The 18,357-nt window shown below is 41.1% G+C and overlaps 1 protein-coding gene across 1 annotated transcript in view; it reads right to left on the bottom strand.

Moving 5' to 3' along the window:
* The window catches only part of LOC133447359 (protein diaphanous homolog 1-like), a 92,836-nt gene that overhangs the window by 51,136 nt on the left and 23,343 nt on the right, over positions 1-18,357 (bottom strand). The window contains exons 6-17 of the mRNA XM_061726032.1: positions 18,258-18,341; positions 18,096-18,159; positions 17,176-17,315; positions 16,740-16,845; positions 16,507-16,617; positions 16,156-16,274; positions 15,416-15,532; positions 11,779-11,894; positions 9,408-9,472; positions 7,949-8,128; positions 4,564-5,232; positions 2,907-3,021 (exon numbers count right to left, since the gene is read on the bottom strand). Of these exons, the coding sequence (XP_061582016.1) occupies positions 2,907-3,021; positions 4,564-5,232; positions 7,949-8,128; positions 9,408-9,472; positions 11,779-11,894; positions 15,416-15,532; positions 16,156-16,274; positions 16,507-16,617; positions 16,740-16,845; positions 17,176-17,315; positions 18,096-18,159; positions 18,258-18,341 (1,886 nt within the window). The remainder of the gene's footprint in view (positions 1-2,906; positions 3,022-4,563; positions 5,233-7,948; positions 8,129-9,407; positions 9,473-11,778; positions 11,895-15,415; positions 15,533-16,155; positions 16,275-16,506; positions 16,618-16,739; positions 16,846-17,175; positions 17,316-18,095; positions 18,160-18,257; positions 18,342-18,357) is intronic.

The following is an 18,357-nucleotide window of genomic DNA, read 5'->3' on the forward strand; positions in this document are numbered from 1 at the left end:
TTTCAAAAATATCAGTCTTAAAAGACAACAGCAACAGGCTGTCACTACAGCAGCACCACTTTAAAATGTCAATACACAGGAGGAAAACCATTGAGATATAATAGAAGTAACCTGCATCAAAGGTTATTCCAGTGGGGATTTCATACTTTCGCTTGTGCACACTCACTGAACAAGGACGGTCATGTGACATGTGTTTACAAAAGTGTAATGAGGGTGGAGATCTTTAGCTGAAACACTAGAGTTGACATGGATCAGTTTCCTTTTCAAACAGTATTTTGGAACAAGTATGGACTACCCTTAGAGTCCTGTGTTCTCCAGAAACACTCAAATAACTCCACAATTGTGCAATGTTTCAGTGGTGGCCAGGAGAATGTGTATAGAGGACTGATGGTTCGCTTTGGGCGATGGTGTGAAAATCATTACCTCATCTTGAACATGAACAGGATGTGGCCTATCTTCAGTAAGTTTATGATGGGGCAGCAGCATCAGAGCCAGTGACTCAAAGAAACTGATAAGAAAAGGCTGTAGCTGTCTAGGGGTGATCGACATGTTGGACAACAATATACCAATAAAACAGTATCCCCAGTTTGAGAATTCTTTAGTTTTTCTGCAATGAGCACTGATTTCATTCATGCCCACGCCAACCTTATACAGGGACTATCTGCTAGGACAGGATGAAATGCATAACCTCTATTTGTAATTCTTATTTTTCATTGACACAACAATAACTTAAAAACCACTTGGAATTTAAAAAGTAATCAATTCAACTTATCAGACAGAAGGAACTTGAGTATAGCAGCTGAAGTGCATCAACTTAATCTACATTTCAAAAACAAATCTATGGCCAAAGAAAAACAATGAATAACAGTTTAGAAGTATAATCTAAATATATTAAGATTATGTCATTCAGTGGGGACCAGGACTCAACATTAATGATGAAGAGATGACAACTTCCTGATCAAAAGACAACAACTCTACTCAGGCTACACCATAACAAGCACATAAAACATTGTTCTGTTAAGAGAAATGTAGTTAAAAAATAACTGTTACCGTGATCAATTATAACAACAATTTAGATTTGGTGTATTAGGTTTCAGTGTGGAACCTCCCACCTAAGATAAGTTAGAGTACAAAACAGAACTACTGAAATCCAAAACAAATGACGCAGTTTTAAAAACAAAGTTCTGCCTTGGAAGCGGGCGGCAAAGGTGAATAGGTTGGATTAGTTCACCAAGTGTCCTCTGCATGAGATTTGCTAACTGAATCCATAGACCTTATCAGCAGATGTGTGCTTGTGCACAAATCAGCAGATGTATCCAGATTTAAGCTGAGCCTGACAACATGACATGCCTGATATAAGTGATGGTGTTTGTGCAAAATCCATCTTAACATGACGAGTCACTCTCACTTAACATGATGCCTATAAATAAAGACTCAAATCATCATGTGTCCAAGTTTGTGAAGAAAATTCAAGCATATTCAACAGCTGTAGACAGGAGAATTAAATGTCTTTGTGTCTCCATTCTATGATGCATATAGTTGGAGATATAGAGTGACAACTAAAATAACTTAGCAATAACTAGCAAATGCTAGAACAGATGTTCATGTGTGATGTGCAAGCAATGTGCTTAAATGAAATGAAGGCTAAGACAGAGTAAAGGGTACATGCATGAGCAGAAAGGGTTGCAGCATGTGCTGCCTCAGACACACACAAACATGTCCAGACACCACAGGCCCAGCAGAGATTAAACCACATATGCCCATGAAAACATAATGCTTACATAAAAGCTCAGAGAAATCCCAAAGAATGGTTTATTCACAACAACAAAATTCCAACACATTTAACAATACACCAGGGAAATCAGCAAACACCCACCCCATCACACCACCCTCATCCACAGAGGCTGACATACAGACAGGTGCGACTATGAAAAGGCCATGGTATCTTTATACTCAGCTCACAGAAAAGGTTAGTAGACATCATCCAGAAAAGGCATCTGTCTCAGCCAATAAAAAGAGGTGGCATGGGTGCACAGGCCAAACAAAAAAAAAGAAATGCAGGGAGGGGGGCTGTTGTCAAATTATGGAGTGGCAGACGGCCGTTAGGATTTGCTATACACATGAATGCAGATGGGACAGCTGCCAACGCTGACATTTAACTGACATCGAGAGTTGTATGAGCGACGTGTGCATGCACGCTCCTGTTTATGTGTATGACCTGAGTGGGACTGTGTGTGTAGATGCAACATGCACCAAGACTGACGCTGAAGGTCAGATGAAATTGCTTGCACAACCACACATACACTGTCTAAGCTCCCAGCGTCCTCATTAAGATTTGAATATGGAGAAGTTAGAGCAGAAGGCTTGGTGACACCGGAACAAGGTGACAGGAGCAGACAGGTGCAGGTGCAGGTGTAAGTGTGTGTGTGTCAGCGTTTTGTGCCAGGACAGCAGGTGGCTAGTCGAAGGACAACACTGACCTTCTCCTCATCCCTTCTTATACCCTTTTCTCTTTGTCCATCCCCAAGTCCCAATCCAGTGTACCTAGAGGTGAACATTCTTTGTACAACTCACATGCACATTGAGAAGATGGTCCGCGAGGTGTGACTGGATAATTCATGACCTCATGTGAGCGGCTGTTTTAAAACCACGTGTCTGAATAATGTAAATGTGCAGTGTTTCCTCCAAGGAAAAGAAGATCCATAAAAGCTTGACGAGAAGTGTGGGGGGAAAAGCAAAGTCTGTGTAACATTCTTACCTTTAGCACCTGATAGAAGTACGGCGCATACATCAAGGGTGGAGAGGAGAGATGCAGGAGAGAAGCAAAGCAAAACATTCTTTAATACCATGAAATGCATGATACATACATAACAACGACTATGAAAATACACACGCCACACACTCACTCTTGGTTTGTGAGGAGAAGGTTAGAGTGAGTTTGGCGAAGAGCTCATTGTTTTCAAATTGCCCCTCTTTGGCCTTGATCCAGAAACTGTTCTCAGAGAGGTCCTCAGGTCCAATCTAAGACAAAGGGTGGGCAAAAATCACGAAGAGGGAGATTAATCACATCTGTTAGATCAGTGTTTCCCAACCCTGCTCCTCGGCCCACACTGTCCTGCATGTTTTTTTTAGATATTGCCCTGCATCAACACACCTGAATACAAATGACTGCGTCATCAAAAGACTTGTGCATACTTTGATGACGACCATTAATCTGAAGTTGATGCAAGGCGATATCTAAAACATGCAGGACAGTGTGCCCCGAGGAGCAGGGTTGGAAAACACCGTGTTAGATAACGGTGTCATCGAATTGAGTCAGCAGCAGTATGATGATGATACTGAGGCAGGGAGAAGAAGAAAATGGGCAGAAAAAAATGGAAGTCAGAATTTAAGGTACCGGTAGGTTAATTCATAACACCTTCATAGCAACATCTCCACCATAAAGTCACTTGAGCTTTACGCAGAATAATTGTTTTCCCTTTTTCTCCTCCCCCATTCTTCCTTCTTATTTATATGCTCTCGCACAAGTCACAATTAACTCTGCATGTTTTTTTCTTGACTTTCTGAGTGTCCTTATCATATGAAAGAGAATGAAGGGGAGAAAAAAAACGCAGTGAGCTAAAAAGCAGTGGTAGTAAATTTGGTGATATCAGGCCTTTCATTATGGACAAAGCCTAAGGGATGTGTGTAGGACAGAAAAGACAGAGTAAGGAAAGGAAATGTGATATGGGGATGAGCTGAAGGAACAAGAAAGAAAGCAAGAGAGCATGCAAAAAGGAGGATGAGACCAAGCTGGGGAAAAAAAACTTAATTTAAATTACAAAAGAATACTGTCCTTTCTAGCAGCAATTTAATTATCTTTCAGTGGTGCAGTTAAAAGAAGGGGGCTTATTAAAACGCAATTTCTGTGACATCCTTGTCAAACCCTCGCAACAGCCCAACAAAGAGAGAGTGAGAAAGAGAGGCTAAATGCTGATGAAGTCTGCTTTAGCCATTAAACAGTAGCTTTAGGCTAAAGAAAGACAGAGGGAGGTTTTGATGTTTTAACCATCACAGATGAGAGGCAGGAGAAGAATATGAAGCACATAGTCATGAGATACACGTATGCATTCAAGTCACTTTAGGTGAAAATCTTACTGTCAAAGCTGCATCTCATAATTCTCTACTCATACCTTGAGCTTTTAACAACAGAACATTACACTAAAATAGGATACAAAGATTTTACAATATTTGCATATTTTTGTGTGAACAGCCTATAAATAAGTACTTTCCATCAGCTGATTGCCATCACATTTTAAAACGGGTCTCATTTTTGACAGAAAAGGCAATGGCACATATTCCTCAATTATCAGGGCCTATTCACATCTGTGGCAAGTCGTACCCGCAATTTAAGGAAAATTACTTAACCTAGAGGTTAAATAATGCTCAAAATGAATTAATATTATGAATTATGAATTAATGCATGAAAGAACTTCTTTTTTTTCTTCTCAGGGTCAGGTTAGCAAATCTCAACCGTCTTTTCTACTTTTGGATACTGGATATACCATCTTTAGCAGTACTGACCTTACTCCAGTTCGCTCTCTTCAACTGGACTTCAGGCTTGTAGTCCTTTTTAGGTTGGAGCCCAAAAGGTAAGGAAGGTGGCGCAGCAACACCCCAGCCTCCCATGCCAAATGGTGGTGGAGGTGGCATACCTGGACCCCCGGGCGGTGGTGGTGGTGGAGGTCCCATTCCTGGCAACGGTGGAGGTGGAGGTGGTCCTGCCATGCCAGGCAGGGGTGGAGGCGGCGGTGGTCCTGGCATGCCAGGTAGGGGTGGAGGCGGCGGTGGTCCTGGCATGCCAGGTAGGGGTGGAGGCGGCGGTGGTCCTGGCATGCCAGGTAGGGGTGGAGGCGGCGGTGGTCCTGGCATGCCAGGTAGGGGTGGAGGCGGTGGAGGCCCTGGCATGCCAGGTAGGGGTGGAGGTGGCGGTGGTCCTGGCATGCCAGGTAGGGGTGGAGGAGGAGGAATGCCTGCGTGACCCGGTAAAGGAGGAGGTGGTGGGGCTTGGGGAACAGGGATGGATACCTGGCCTGGTAAAGGTGGGGGTGGAGGAGGTGGGGGCATACCAGCATTCTGGCCAGGGGAAAGGACAGAGGTAGGTGCAGTGGTCACACCAGGCATTGGCACAGGAACAGTAACTGTAATGACTTTAGTTTTGGCATCTTCCAGATCCTTTGACAGCTTTTCAATCTGCAGGAAGAAATGCACAAAGTTTGGTTTCATTAATATTAACCAACATGTACAACTCGAGTCAATAATGGATGTAAAGTTTTACTATGAATTAGAAAGCCAATACTAGAAAAGACTTATGAAGAGCTATGAGCTGTCAAATGTATAGCTGGCATTCCTGGAACTGACATCAATTGGGTGTACACTTGGTAATACCCATTTCCAATGAATTTACACCACAACGGAAAGCGGGGGGTGAAGTTTGGAGGAGATGGAGAGAAAATGCAGAGAAAACCAGCAAGAGTGTTTAAAGACCACAGAGGATTTCAGACAAAAGTTTTGAAATATGACCAAGTTTTATATCAGAGGGGAGGATGAAAACTTAAAAGAATATTAATACTGAAATACTAACACTATTTGCATTAGTCAATTGTCAACTTTCAGGATAGCCTCTAATTAGACCCTCCAGGAATCCGCGATTCCGTGATCGCGGAATTTTTCGCGGATTTCACGGCTGTCCGTGGATTTACAGACCTTCCGTGGATTTCAATGTCTGGTGCAGAAAAATCACTTTTACTGGGGTTAATATTGCATATGTCCGCGCTGAATATGCGAATTATGCGGGGCTCGCTTGATTTCACCGCATCATCGCCGACATTTTCGCATAAAGTTTGGAAAAAGGGGGGAGTGTTGTGAACGACATATCGGGACGCCCGGTTGCGACGTGCGGGACCCGCCCGGGGACCTCCGCACCCCCCAAACAGCAGCTCTCACCCGCGGGGGTGAGAGGAAAAAGAGAGTCCCCCCGCTTGCGCGGGGGGCGCGGCTGCCGGTGGACTCAGGATCCGCGCTGACCGCGCACCACTGCGCCTGCGAGGGCCGGCGGAGGCGGACGCACGTTCCCATCCACTTGGGGGATAGTGGCGGCGGACGCGTGGGGGGGTGGGGGGGGGGGGTGGCGGAGCTCTGTCTCGTCCCCCTCGTCGCGCCGGTGCGCCCGGCAATCACCCGAGCACCGAGCCGCGGGTGGAGAGGAGAGAGGCGGCCGGCCCCCGGGCCGGTCGCCTCTCTCCTCTCCACCCGCGCTCTCCTTTTTTTTCTCTTACGACCTCAGATCAGACGACCCGCTGAATTTTTGAACATATTTCGCATAGGCCTATTTTGCAACTTTCCGCATATTCCGCAACTTACAGCATATTCCGCAATTTCACCGCATAAAAGCACATAAAAAACCCGCACATTTAATCGCATAATCAATGATTTTAGCCCGCAAATTCAATGATTTTAGCCCGCGGAATCAAGGATTTTAGTCCGCGGAATCAAGGATTTTTGCCCGCGTTTTTCTGGAGGGTCTATCTAATGGTATATAAAACTAATAAAAACATTAGGGTTTAAATATAGATATACAGTGTTGATAATCGTATTTCCTTTATCTGCTCTTATGCATGTCTACTGAGAGTGTTATGCATATGTCTGTGGAACACTATGCAAAAATGTAACAAATTGCATTTCTTCCTCAGACTTTGAAAATACAATAACAGAGGCACAGAGCCTCCAAGGCAGGCTTTCTTAGTGAGGCAGCAGATGAAGCATTGGGCACAGCATCATATGCAGGGACACAGATCTCGGCATGTGAAGAAATCTTCGATGGGCAGTGCCTCAGTCACAGAAAGTGAGCAATCTTAGCATGAGAAGCTCGTTTGATGCCTGGATCCATGCTCTTGGACATCACCATGCATGGACTTGATTTGTTTGTTTAGGGCTTTTGTGTTATGAGAAGTTGACTCTTCTGGCATCAGCCACATTGGATGAAGCTCCGTTTGGCAGTTGGTTAGTTCTTCAACTGACAGACACACACAGAAACATCTTCGTGAAGTTATGAGCACACATGCACAGAGGCAGAGTGTTCTGGGTCACTCGGTCTGTTTGTGAGTTGGGGTGTCACTATGAGGCAGGGTCCAGCTGGTGTGGCAGCAGGACACTGACAGCTAGACAATCCTCATCTTTGCCTTCTGAGCATACAAGTGCACACACACAAACATGCACTCTTTTTGAGCATCTTGGCTTTAAAAATGTTTTTCCCATTTATCTTCTTCTTTCTTCTCTCTTTAGTCACTCCCATTCTCCCACTTTCCATTATTTATTGAGATTCCTAATCTCTACAGGATTTGGCTTCATCTCACAATATCCTTTTAGTTAGTTTCCCTCTTTTCATGCCATGCTTGCAGTTGGCTAAATCATTTAAAACCAGAGGGGTTCCGTCTTTGTGTGGGTATGCATTGATGTTGAACAACTTTGTGGTGCTTAGACTGCCTTTTTTGTATTTCTTTAAGCCTTGAAATATTTTATTGTGTATATCTTTTGTGGAGGTTACAGTTTTGTGTGCATGTGTTTCGAGGATATTATACAACTAAAATTAAATTATTCAACTGAGTCTTTATTGATTTTGTCCCAATGTTTTTGCTCTTTTGTATTGAGCACGGCATTAAATAATTATGGAATACTGAATGAAGTTTGTCTGAGTTGGTCAATTTGCCAGAATATTTTGTGTAAAAACTGTATAAAACTTGGTTAAAGTCAATTTTATCTCAGTGAACTAAAAGTTTTTCAGAGAAGTTGCCTCTTGTGATTTTATGACTCAATACTTCGGAGAGATACTCTGAGAAAAGTAAACAGCATATATTTAGGTATTTGAATCAAAAGACTAAAAGAAGTGGGAGTAATTGTCAGCCTGTACCTGATTTTGCAAAGCGTTAAGCTGTTGCTGGAGTCCTTGGTTCTCATTTTCTTTCTCCTGCTTAGAAGAGGTCAGCTGCTCCTTCTCTTGGCTCAGGTCCTGCAGCTTCTGTTCATAATCACCCTCCAGTTTCTTTATCTCCACCTGCAGCTCATGGCGTGCCGTCAACTCTGCATCCAGCTTATAGATGTGAAGAGACAGAATTACAGTTAGATTTTTTTGATCTTTAAATAATGTGAGGTATATTCATTGTGGTTGTATGATTTGATAGTTAATTTCCAAGGGATTTCATTTTATTCTTCCAACTAAGTATATTCAGAAAAGGTCCCAATTGTCCCATTATTATTTAACGTGGCTCCTATAATGTGTTTGATGAAATGTGTGCAAAGCAACATCTGGGAGTAAAACTACGAGAATAAAAATAATTCTCTATCCATAGGACAGTACCACAGGATTACTGCTGAGGTCTGATTGTAGGATCAAAGCCGAAATAAATTTGAAAAACAATTAATTGAAAGGATGGCTGAGGACTAGTAAAAAGCAGTTCTACAGTGAAACACGAGGAGAGAGTGCTTGCACGCTGAGGCTTTTAGGGTCCTTCAAGAGGCAGCAGTCTCTATCTCTATACCTCAAAGACCTGTCGACATCATTTCCAGCAATCTATTGATGTTTCATTGTATAATTTACACTGTAGTGTCAGTTATAGTGAGGAGAATCAGTGGATTTGCATGAGCTCACCTACCTAACAACCTATATAAATAAACATTCTTCCTTACGGTCCATTCGTTTACATTTTTTTCATAGCACACTTGGCAAACAAGGCATGTCTATTTAAATAGATGATTACATGAACAAAAAGACACATGGCTGTTTAATTCTCTAAAAAGGATATGGGTTGTCTGTGGTTTGACAACCTTATCCCTGTTCCTGCAAAAGGGGCTGCTTGCAATTACTCCATCATACACAAATAGGAATACAATGTGTGCGGTGTGTGAAATTGATTTCAAGTGTCTTCACGAGTGAGTGGCTGTGTATAAGTTTGTACGTTTGTTGTATTTGATGCCACCTGACACTGTGCACATGAACAAAACGGTAATTGCAACTTGGGAATGAAAACTAGCCCGTCACTGGGACAGAAACAGCAAGTTAGCAGCAAACCACAACCAGCGTATTTGAGCCCCTTTTGTATTTCTATGGTGGATGACAGAAGTGTGCACAGTCATTTTCAATTCATGTCCCAAGTTTGTTCTAATTTGTCATCCCACGTCATCCTGACAATGGCCAAGCTGAATTTTATTTCAATCTAAATGTGCATACAGGCTGAGTGGAAACGTCAAATTTCACAGTGTATGAACTCTTTCTTTTGGCCTTTGTGACTCAGGGTTGATGTGCATCTGCCTGTGAGGCATAAGAGTGTGACTTGATTATTTTAATCTAAATGAATCAGACCAGGTTTCACCTTTTTCTCCAACTCAACAGCTTTGGCTTCACTGGTTTCCACTTTGGTCTGGTCCACCATATTGTCTGCAGAGAGAAGACACAAAAATAGAAAAGAGGAGAGAGATTGTAGATAAGATAAAGGTTCTCATAACACACCTACAGAGATCTGGCCATGAAGAGATTTTTTCCATTCAGTCTGGCACAATGCGTGTATGTGTGCTCACAAAAATTCATAAGCAGACACATGCATGGAGTGCAAGCATCCCATCTGTTTTCCCATTTTTCTCTTATCACACTAGCCACAGTCAAGATCTATGAAGCGATTGTGGAGGCATCTCATTACAAGCGGATGCTTCGCATTATGTGCTGCTGCTACATGTCATTAACTTCTATGGCCCTAGTACACCTTTGGTGGTGTGCGCTTGGGAGTTGGGCTGCATCAGATATTCAGCTCGACACAGGATCTTGGGAGAAGGACAAAGAATGGCCGACAGGATAAATTAACTGATTAATTGCATGGTCAACAGGTGGTTCTGTGCTTAGGGGCTCACCAAACACATGCAGCGAAACAGCTAATTAATATGAAGATGAATGCCACAATGTCACTGGATCAAAGACAGCTTATTATGATGCCCAGGAGGGGGGAGTCGAGCAGAAAGCGAAGATACAAGGCTGTGAGCAACTAAAGTTGAAAATGACAAAACTGTATGAAATTATGTGAAAAAGCGAATAACATGTATTGCAAAAAATCTGACGTTACAATAATATAGTGGGGGGGGTAGAATTTTTCAGGTTCTGCATATCTTAATTAACTAAATGAAAATGTGAGTTTAAATGTTTTTCCCAATAAAAAAAAATCTTCTGAATAACAGCAACCTGCATGCAATTTCAGAGTATATTTATTCCCGACTTAACATGGTTATTGGATGTGAAATGGATTTGGGGATGGATCCGTCACGGTGGCTAGGCTAAATGGGACAAACTTTGAATAGAGCGCACTAAGGGAAAGAGAATGTAGGGGGAGAAAAAAAAAAAAACTGTGCTGAATTTCAGAGTTCAAAGAAAAATACTAAATAATGCATGCAGGGCAGAATTGGGGTTCTTTCCACAAATAATAACTCTGGTGGCCTAAAAGGAGGCCAGCCAGCATGCGTGTGTCAGGACCCATTTAGAAGCAGTGCAATTAGAGCCTCCTACAGTGAGGAACCGAGACCTGCCATAAAGAGCAATGAACTCATGAGACACTGCCTGCACCTACACTCTGCTGTGGTTTAGTTACAATAGTCACTAAAAACTGCCACTCTGGTCAACAAATCTGCATGCGCATAAGTCTGCTGCTTTCCCCCAAAATTATTGTTGGGGGAGAAGTCTGCATCTCATTTCTATTCAACAAAAGACTGACAAGAAATGGATCACAAAGATCAGTGGCCCTCAAAGTCCTGCCATCTATCAACACGTTTCGTGTGTTAGATTAAGGTCCATGTCCAAGCATTCATTGTAATTTCAAAAACTGAAAATCTGACATTTTAACCCACTACCCACTATAAATGGAAAACTGTACAACCATGAAAACTAGTAAAATGATCTCTCCTTTTTAACAGGTCGTTATATTTCTAGCACTTTTTGTGATCAAATCTAGTAGAACAATATCAATTTCATCCTGAGCTGCCTGTCTAAAAACGTGCCCCTTTTATGCCTACACTTGAAAGATGACACATCACCTGCATTTCTAGAGCGCTTTTTAACACCTTGGGTGGCATGTCTTACTGAGTACTTTTGACAGACCATAAATCAACCCTAATTCTTCCTTGATTCCCAAAGAGAGGTGTATGTCACGCCTGTAGCTGGTACGGATTCTGCATCTTGTGCCTTTGTGTCACAGGCACCTAGAAATGAAGCAATGAAAATGCAAATGAAACCTGGCACTGCTGGCTTGTTTTATTAATACATTCATCACTGGTCCGTGAAAGTTGCCATCTAAAATGTAACTGTGGGATTGCTTGGTTTGAAAAAAACATTTTCCCTCTAGGTAAAATTCATTTCATACAAGTAACCTATGATGTTATAACCTGTAGCACCCACAATAATGCCTTTTCTCTGGCGCCACCTTGTGGTATTTGACTCAACTGCGCAGACAGAAACTGTAACAAGTTATGAGAAAATTGTAAGTCATGGTGCAGGTGCACTCTCATTCACATCAACTTTGTCCACTGTATCCAAAGTATGGTTGAAAGTTTTAAATTCAAAGATCATTATTTAACACTTTATTCTGCATTACTCCTAAAAGCCCATGATAAGATGTGTAGCACAAGACGATGATGAGCAAGACGTTAACATGTAAAGGGAGGAGGAAGCCCTGATAACGGGTCTGCTATGGTCTATTAGCTCACCGATCAAGCCTTCGACGTTGAGGCTGAGGTTACGGCACTTGAAGTCAGGGTCCACCCCATTCCTGTGAAGTACAATCTGAGCGATGCAGTCATCTATCAACTTGTAGTACTGAGGCCTGAGGGAAGAAAAAAAGAGAGATGCATTTACAGACAGATGGATTTGGAGAAGATGAGAAAGAAATGTCAGAGATGGGGAAGGCAGAAGATATTCAAAAGTAGAACTAATTTCTAGTGCAAAATAGAAAATGCAACACTGCTCACAGCATACTTTGCATATTGACATTATATATGCTGTTAAATTCAATGTGGTTAATTTAAAACAGATTTGAAACAGTCATTAAGAAATAATGATACACTGTGTGGATCGAGGCTCAGGCAGACCAAGAGCAACTATGTTCATCTGCTGGGACAAATGGATGAACACACATGCTTTGCCACTCTGTCTTTGAAACAGAGATTGGCTGTCTGTGGGAGCATGGCAGTTTGAATTTCCTGTCACAAAGATTGATTGTGTGCAACTTCTTTCGTGAGACCACGCTGGTTTCTGTCCATGGACGAATGTCTGATCAAGCCAACTTCACACAGACACTCAATCTCGAAGGTGTCTCATTCCCCCGACCCCATTAGATGCTGCCAGAGTCAAAAGCTCAATACTTTATTTATTCCGTCTCCTTCTCTCCCTGGTCTCAGTCATTCTGCCTTTGTCTACCACTTATTCCACTCTCACTACACTTCAGGATTTTTCCCCCAATTTTTTTTTTATTTTTTGCCCCCCTCCCTCTAAAAAAAACAACCTGAGATTTATCCATGGAGCGAGAGAGACATCTAGTGCCTTTTTAGAAAATATAGTTATACTGATGAATTAGGGTTCATCTTCAACTTGGTGCGTGTGTATGTATGTATGTACTGTATATATATAAAAATATAAACACAATATAAACACACATACATACATACAGTACACACACACAGAATATAGATACAGCGAGTCCTATTAAGTCCTGTCAATCTTTGTACACTCACACTAGATACAGCCGAACAATGTGTGTGTGATGGAGTGACGTCATAACCTTTCTGTACCACTTGAGAAAATAACCAGCTATGGATGGAAAAATGGGCAGAGTAGCCAGTACTCTATTTACCTCAGCTCTCTGTTCTGGCTGCATTAGTGCTTCACCTTTCCACCTCTTTTCTCTCATCATGGCATCACAAAAAGCTCTAGCTTCTACCACTCCACAACCCTCTTTCTCAGCCTTATTTCCTGTCCTGTGGAGTCCATTAGAGACCACCTCTATTGTGTGTTCTCCTCAGATCACTGGGATGGAAAAAGCTGAGTAGGAGGAACTTGAAGATGTAAAGGTGTTAAAGAAAATACTTTAGATGGGTCCAGCTGTTCCTCAAACTGTGTTGAAATAGATTCTTTATTTTTTTTAATTTATATTTTGCCTCGATAATACAGACAAATAAACACTGACCAAACAAACCCAACCCCAACAGTCGTATCTCTACAAAAATAATTTTGCCCTGAAACAAAGACAAACCTGTGTATGTTTTTTTTTTATGAAATAAAAACAGGGACATGCAAAATGTTGTGCCAACTGCAATATTCTGTGTTGCTCTCTTCATTCTCTTATTCTCATTTTGTACCTCCTTTCATTTAGCTGCATCTGCTTTCGATAACACGGAGGGAGACAGAAGCACATCTTTTTTCTCCCTGATAAGGATTGATGGTGCTCAGTTCCATTAAAATGAAACTGGACTTTTTTTCTTTTTTCCTATCCAATTTTTTTGGCATTTACTAATCTCAGGCCTCTGGAATGGTTCTCTAGGAAACAAACAGCAAATGGATGATATGCCTAAAAAGGATGGTGATGTGAGGAGAATTGAAGAAGAGGAGCAGTGCTGCCGCTTGTGTTTATAGACAAAGATAAAACCAAAGCTTTCATCTTCATTTTCAAATAGAAATACTGACTGAGGAAGTTAATAATTGGCACGGTTCTACGTTTCATTAAATTACCCACAACTGGGGCAGACAGTCTTATTTGGCATGTGAGCTGCTTTTTTGGTTGACATCATGCAGATTACAACATGAAAATTGCCAAGTGCCAAAACTTTCCGACTTTACATGAATTGAATGTGACTTTTTTAGCACAATTAGGGCACATTGTCTCTTGAAGGTACAACTTATAATAAAAAATAAATAAAATAAAAGGCAGGGCATCCCAAATGAATAAAAGGATAAATCACCATCATTCGGTCTCTATGGTCTCTGTGTGTCCCTGCGTGCTTGGTTAAACCTCTGCAGATGATCTAGAATGCAGCACCACATCTGGTCTTCAACCAACACAAGAGAGCTCATGTCACTCCGCTGCTAATCTCTCTGCACTGGCTTCCGGTTGCAGCGTGCATCAAGTTCAAAGCTCTGCTTCTGGCTTACCAAACAATTACCCAAACAGTTCCTGCCTCACTTCACTCCTTCGTCCAGAGCTACACTCCCTCTCGACAGCTCTGCTAAGCAGTGAAAGACGCCTGCTGCTTCCACCACAACGTGGCGTGAAATCAGTAGCCAGACTCTTCTCTCATTTAGACTTAGACTTTGAATATCCTATGGTCTACACTACAAATCAAGTAATTCACTGCTTTCTGTAATGTAATCACTACATGGTCTCAGTTTTATGTGAACATGATCCAGAAATGTTGCCATTTCCTTTGACAAAATCTCATTTAAAATTAACTTCTTTGGAAAATATGGATGCCGGGTCCTCCAGACTAAAATGGACAGGGGACAGGCTGCCTTATTTTCAGCGCTCATTTGAAAAGCCTGCATTTCTGACATGGAGGTGCATTAGTGTTGATGGAATGGCCGGCTTTCACATGTGAAAAGGAAACATTGATGCTAAAAGGTATATGCAGGTTTTAGGGCAGCATTTGCTCTCATCCAGGCAACATCTATTTCAAGGAAGGCTTTGCATCCCTCACAGAAACAACACTAAACCACATACAGTACTGCATCCATTAAAGGCATGGCCTCAAAGTGGAAGAGCCTGGGTGCTGAATCGGTTTGTCCAGTCCAAACCTTTCACCAACAGAAAACATCTTGTACAACATGAAACAAAAAAATACATAAAGACCCAGGACTGTCCGAGCTGCTACGTAGCTTGAATCCTATAGAAGATGAGAAAATGAATCTTCCAAAACTCAAGTAACTGGTCTCGTCAGCACCCAAAAGTATATGGGCTTCTGTTAAAATGGAAAACATCTCTGTCCCAACCTTTTTAGACATGTTTCTGCCTTACGATACATTTCCTCACTTTTAACCTTAGATACATTTGCTATGATCCATCATAAATAAAATATGGGTTTATGAGTTTTGCAAATCATTGGATCCATCCATATTAATCACATTCACTGTTGCAATTACACAGAAATAGCCACACCCCTAACTCCAAGGGTCATTTTTCATTTAAAAAACAGAATGCAGTTATTTGCATTCTGTTTTTTTTGGCTTGTTTTGTTTATTAACACTTTACACAGCATCCTAACTTTTTGAGGGATAGGAGTAGAATTTTAAAGTGCATGTAAGTGCATCTCTGGGAGTTTCAAGATGTACGAGTGTGCGCACATGCATGCGTGTTACCTGGCCAAATAATCATTACGGATCAGTAGCAGGTGCTGCATCACAGAAAGGAAGTGACCTTCAGCCTTGGAGTCCTTCACTGTGTTGGCGAGGATCTCAAACACTTCCCTCACATCAGTGAAGCAAATCAAAAGTTAAGGCTCAAACAGTTTAATACAATGAACACGTCAACTTAAAAATTTGATATTTAATACATATGATCCTCAGTACCTTAAAACACTGGGCTTTCCTGAATTGACTTGCACCTATCTAAATGCATAATTGCTCTCCCAAAACTATCACTAAAGAAAAATAATTATTTTAATGCCTCATTAATGTATTGTATTAATTAATACATGTCCAGGGTGCAGAGTAGTGGTGCACCGTGCAGACGTGTCTGTATGGGCACTTTTGGTAACACCTGGGAGACACCTGGTGTTCAAAACTGCAGGCTACAGACAGGAAAAAAGCATCAGCATTTAATGATTTCTGATTAAGAGAAGTTACACTTTTAGAGTCTGTAAGATTGCCCTTCTTTTACACTTGTTCATCCCTAATGGCAGATTTAATTAAATAATAAGAAGCCAACAACAGGGCACACTGTGTGACGAAGATGAACAAGTTCTTTAAACTCCATCATATTGGAGGATGTAATGAATGCTAGAAGCAAGTATCAGGACACTGTTTTGTACTAATCTTCTTCATTCTGAGGGAAGGAAATAAGTATGGTAGTTTTGCTATTTTGCTCGTTGGAAGGATATTCCATTTCAATACGAATGTCCTCAAGACGTGCTTTGAGGTCTTCTGAGTCATCTTCGGTTTGCTCATCAAACACAAGGAGTTGAACTCTCAGCTCTTCATTTTCTATCGTTCGCACATCCTAAAGGGAGTGGGACAGGACACAGGCAGAGAGATAAAAGGGCTCAGGGGAGAAAGCCAGGAGGAGTCTCACAGTGAAACATTGAGTTTTGACAGCTGAGAGAAACTTTTTACAGAATGACTGTGTGCAAGTCCATCGGGAAGACAGAGACATCAAAAGAAAAAGATACAAAGAGCGAGGATATGGAAAAAATGTATTGCTGTACGCTTTTGAAAAAAGTATTATTCCTTACCTTTAGCTGTTCTCTAAGTCCCAATCTGAACAGTTCAGAGCGAATATGGATTCTGAAGTCCAACTCCTCTCCCCGACTGATTAAGGCGTTGATTAGCTGCATGCAGCCAGTCTGTCAAAAATACATCAGACACCACAATTTAGACCAACAAAGACAGCTATTTATCAAGGGGGGGGAAATAAATATTTGTATGTTTAATAATTTAATGATAATTGCAAATGCTTGCGAAGTACCTTAAGACTAATGTTGAGATTTGTCATGCCAGAAATAAGGGGCTGAAACCTCTCGATGTCCCGTCTTTCAGCCTCCTCTGTAATAGCCTCCAAGACACGTTCATGACTGCCAGAAACAGGCATTGGTGAGCATTATATGACATTTTTCACCACATAACTATCACCCATTGATTTAAAATGTTATGTTAAATGTTGTGAAAACAATACAGCTGCTTGAGGGAATTTCTAAACATGCATATAAGGACAAAACGGCCACCGCCAACAGAGCTATTCACAACTACAGTGCATGAAATTATATATACTTTTGTTGAAATAACACAAACTATTAGATTGAAAGTTGTAAAGTTAAACCGTGGTAAATATGTGTTTGTTCAAGTCAATCATGACAGTTTGTCCAATTTAAAGTTATGATCTTAAAATCGTTACTGATTCTCACAGGTTTTCAGGATGTTCCAAGATGGAGATGGCAGAGAGCAGCTTGACAGCATCCACCATCATGAGAGGTACTCTAGGGTTGATGGCTTTGACCAGCAGAGGAATTCCCTCAGCTGACTCCAACATGGATTTCAGACCATGCTAACAGTAGAGAGAAAGAAAGCAGAAAGATAGAAAGCAGAATGAGATTTGGTCATTTTAGGTTTTTAGAGCAGACATGTAAATAGAAAAACAACCTTTCATTTTCCACATCAAAGTGTTTACAATCCAAAGAAAGACTCTTTCTTGGTCCAGGAAAAAGCCACCTGACAGGTTAAAATTATTTCAGTGCTATCAAATCATAGTTAAGTTAAAAAAAGAAGCGAAAAAAAGAATGAGACATCCTTCTATGGGGAGTATTTGTTAAACCACTATGTCTGAGTGTAACATAAGAGTATGGTCATTCCCATGCTCAGGTCTAAATAGGTTCATAGATGTAATAATCTGAATAAAAGTACAAATATTTCATGATGTAAATCTAAAAATCACTAAGCTAAAACAAACCTTTATTAATCTTTTGATTGACAAGCCTTAAAACAGCATTTTAAAAAATATTCATGTTGGACTAATTTATGTTATTTAAGTTTTTATGGTAGTTTTCACGGCCAATGAGATCTATAGCGTGCTTGAAGACATAGTAGTAAAGATTCTCTTCAATCTTTGATACAACAATATTTATTATTGTTAAGCAATTATTAAGCTTAAGATATTGATTACGGAGGAACTGAAACATAACATGGAAAATTCAAAGCTTTTGTTATGTTGAATTGAATAAAGCTGGCAAGAATGGATTCATACTGCCCTCTAGTGGAATAACTGCCACAGTACATGACAAAAAAAAAACAATTGAATATATTGATCAGTGATAATGTGCTGCCTCACCTTATTGTTCATGAAGGCTTTCAGACAGCGAATTATCTCGTGTTGACATTTCACTCCCAGCATTCTGGTTTACGGATGACAGAGAAGACATAAAGAATTAGAAATACACATTTAGCACCAACAGGACACACCACTTCTTATTCTGTGGCTCATGTGACTTACGGGTACTCATCTTTCTCCTCCTGCAATTTTCGAAGCATATTCAGAAGCAGAACCAGACCCTCATTTCCAAAATTCTGCACCCAACTGAGAGTGACAAAAA

This window comes from Cololabis saira, chromosome 7 (assembly GCF_033807715.1).
Source record: "Cololabis saira isolate AMF1-May2022 chromosome 7, fColSai1.1, whole genome shotgun sequence".
NCBI classification, from domain to species: domain Eukaryota; kingdom Metazoa; phylum Chordata; class Actinopteri; order Beloniformes; family Belonidae; genus Cololabis; species Cololabis saira.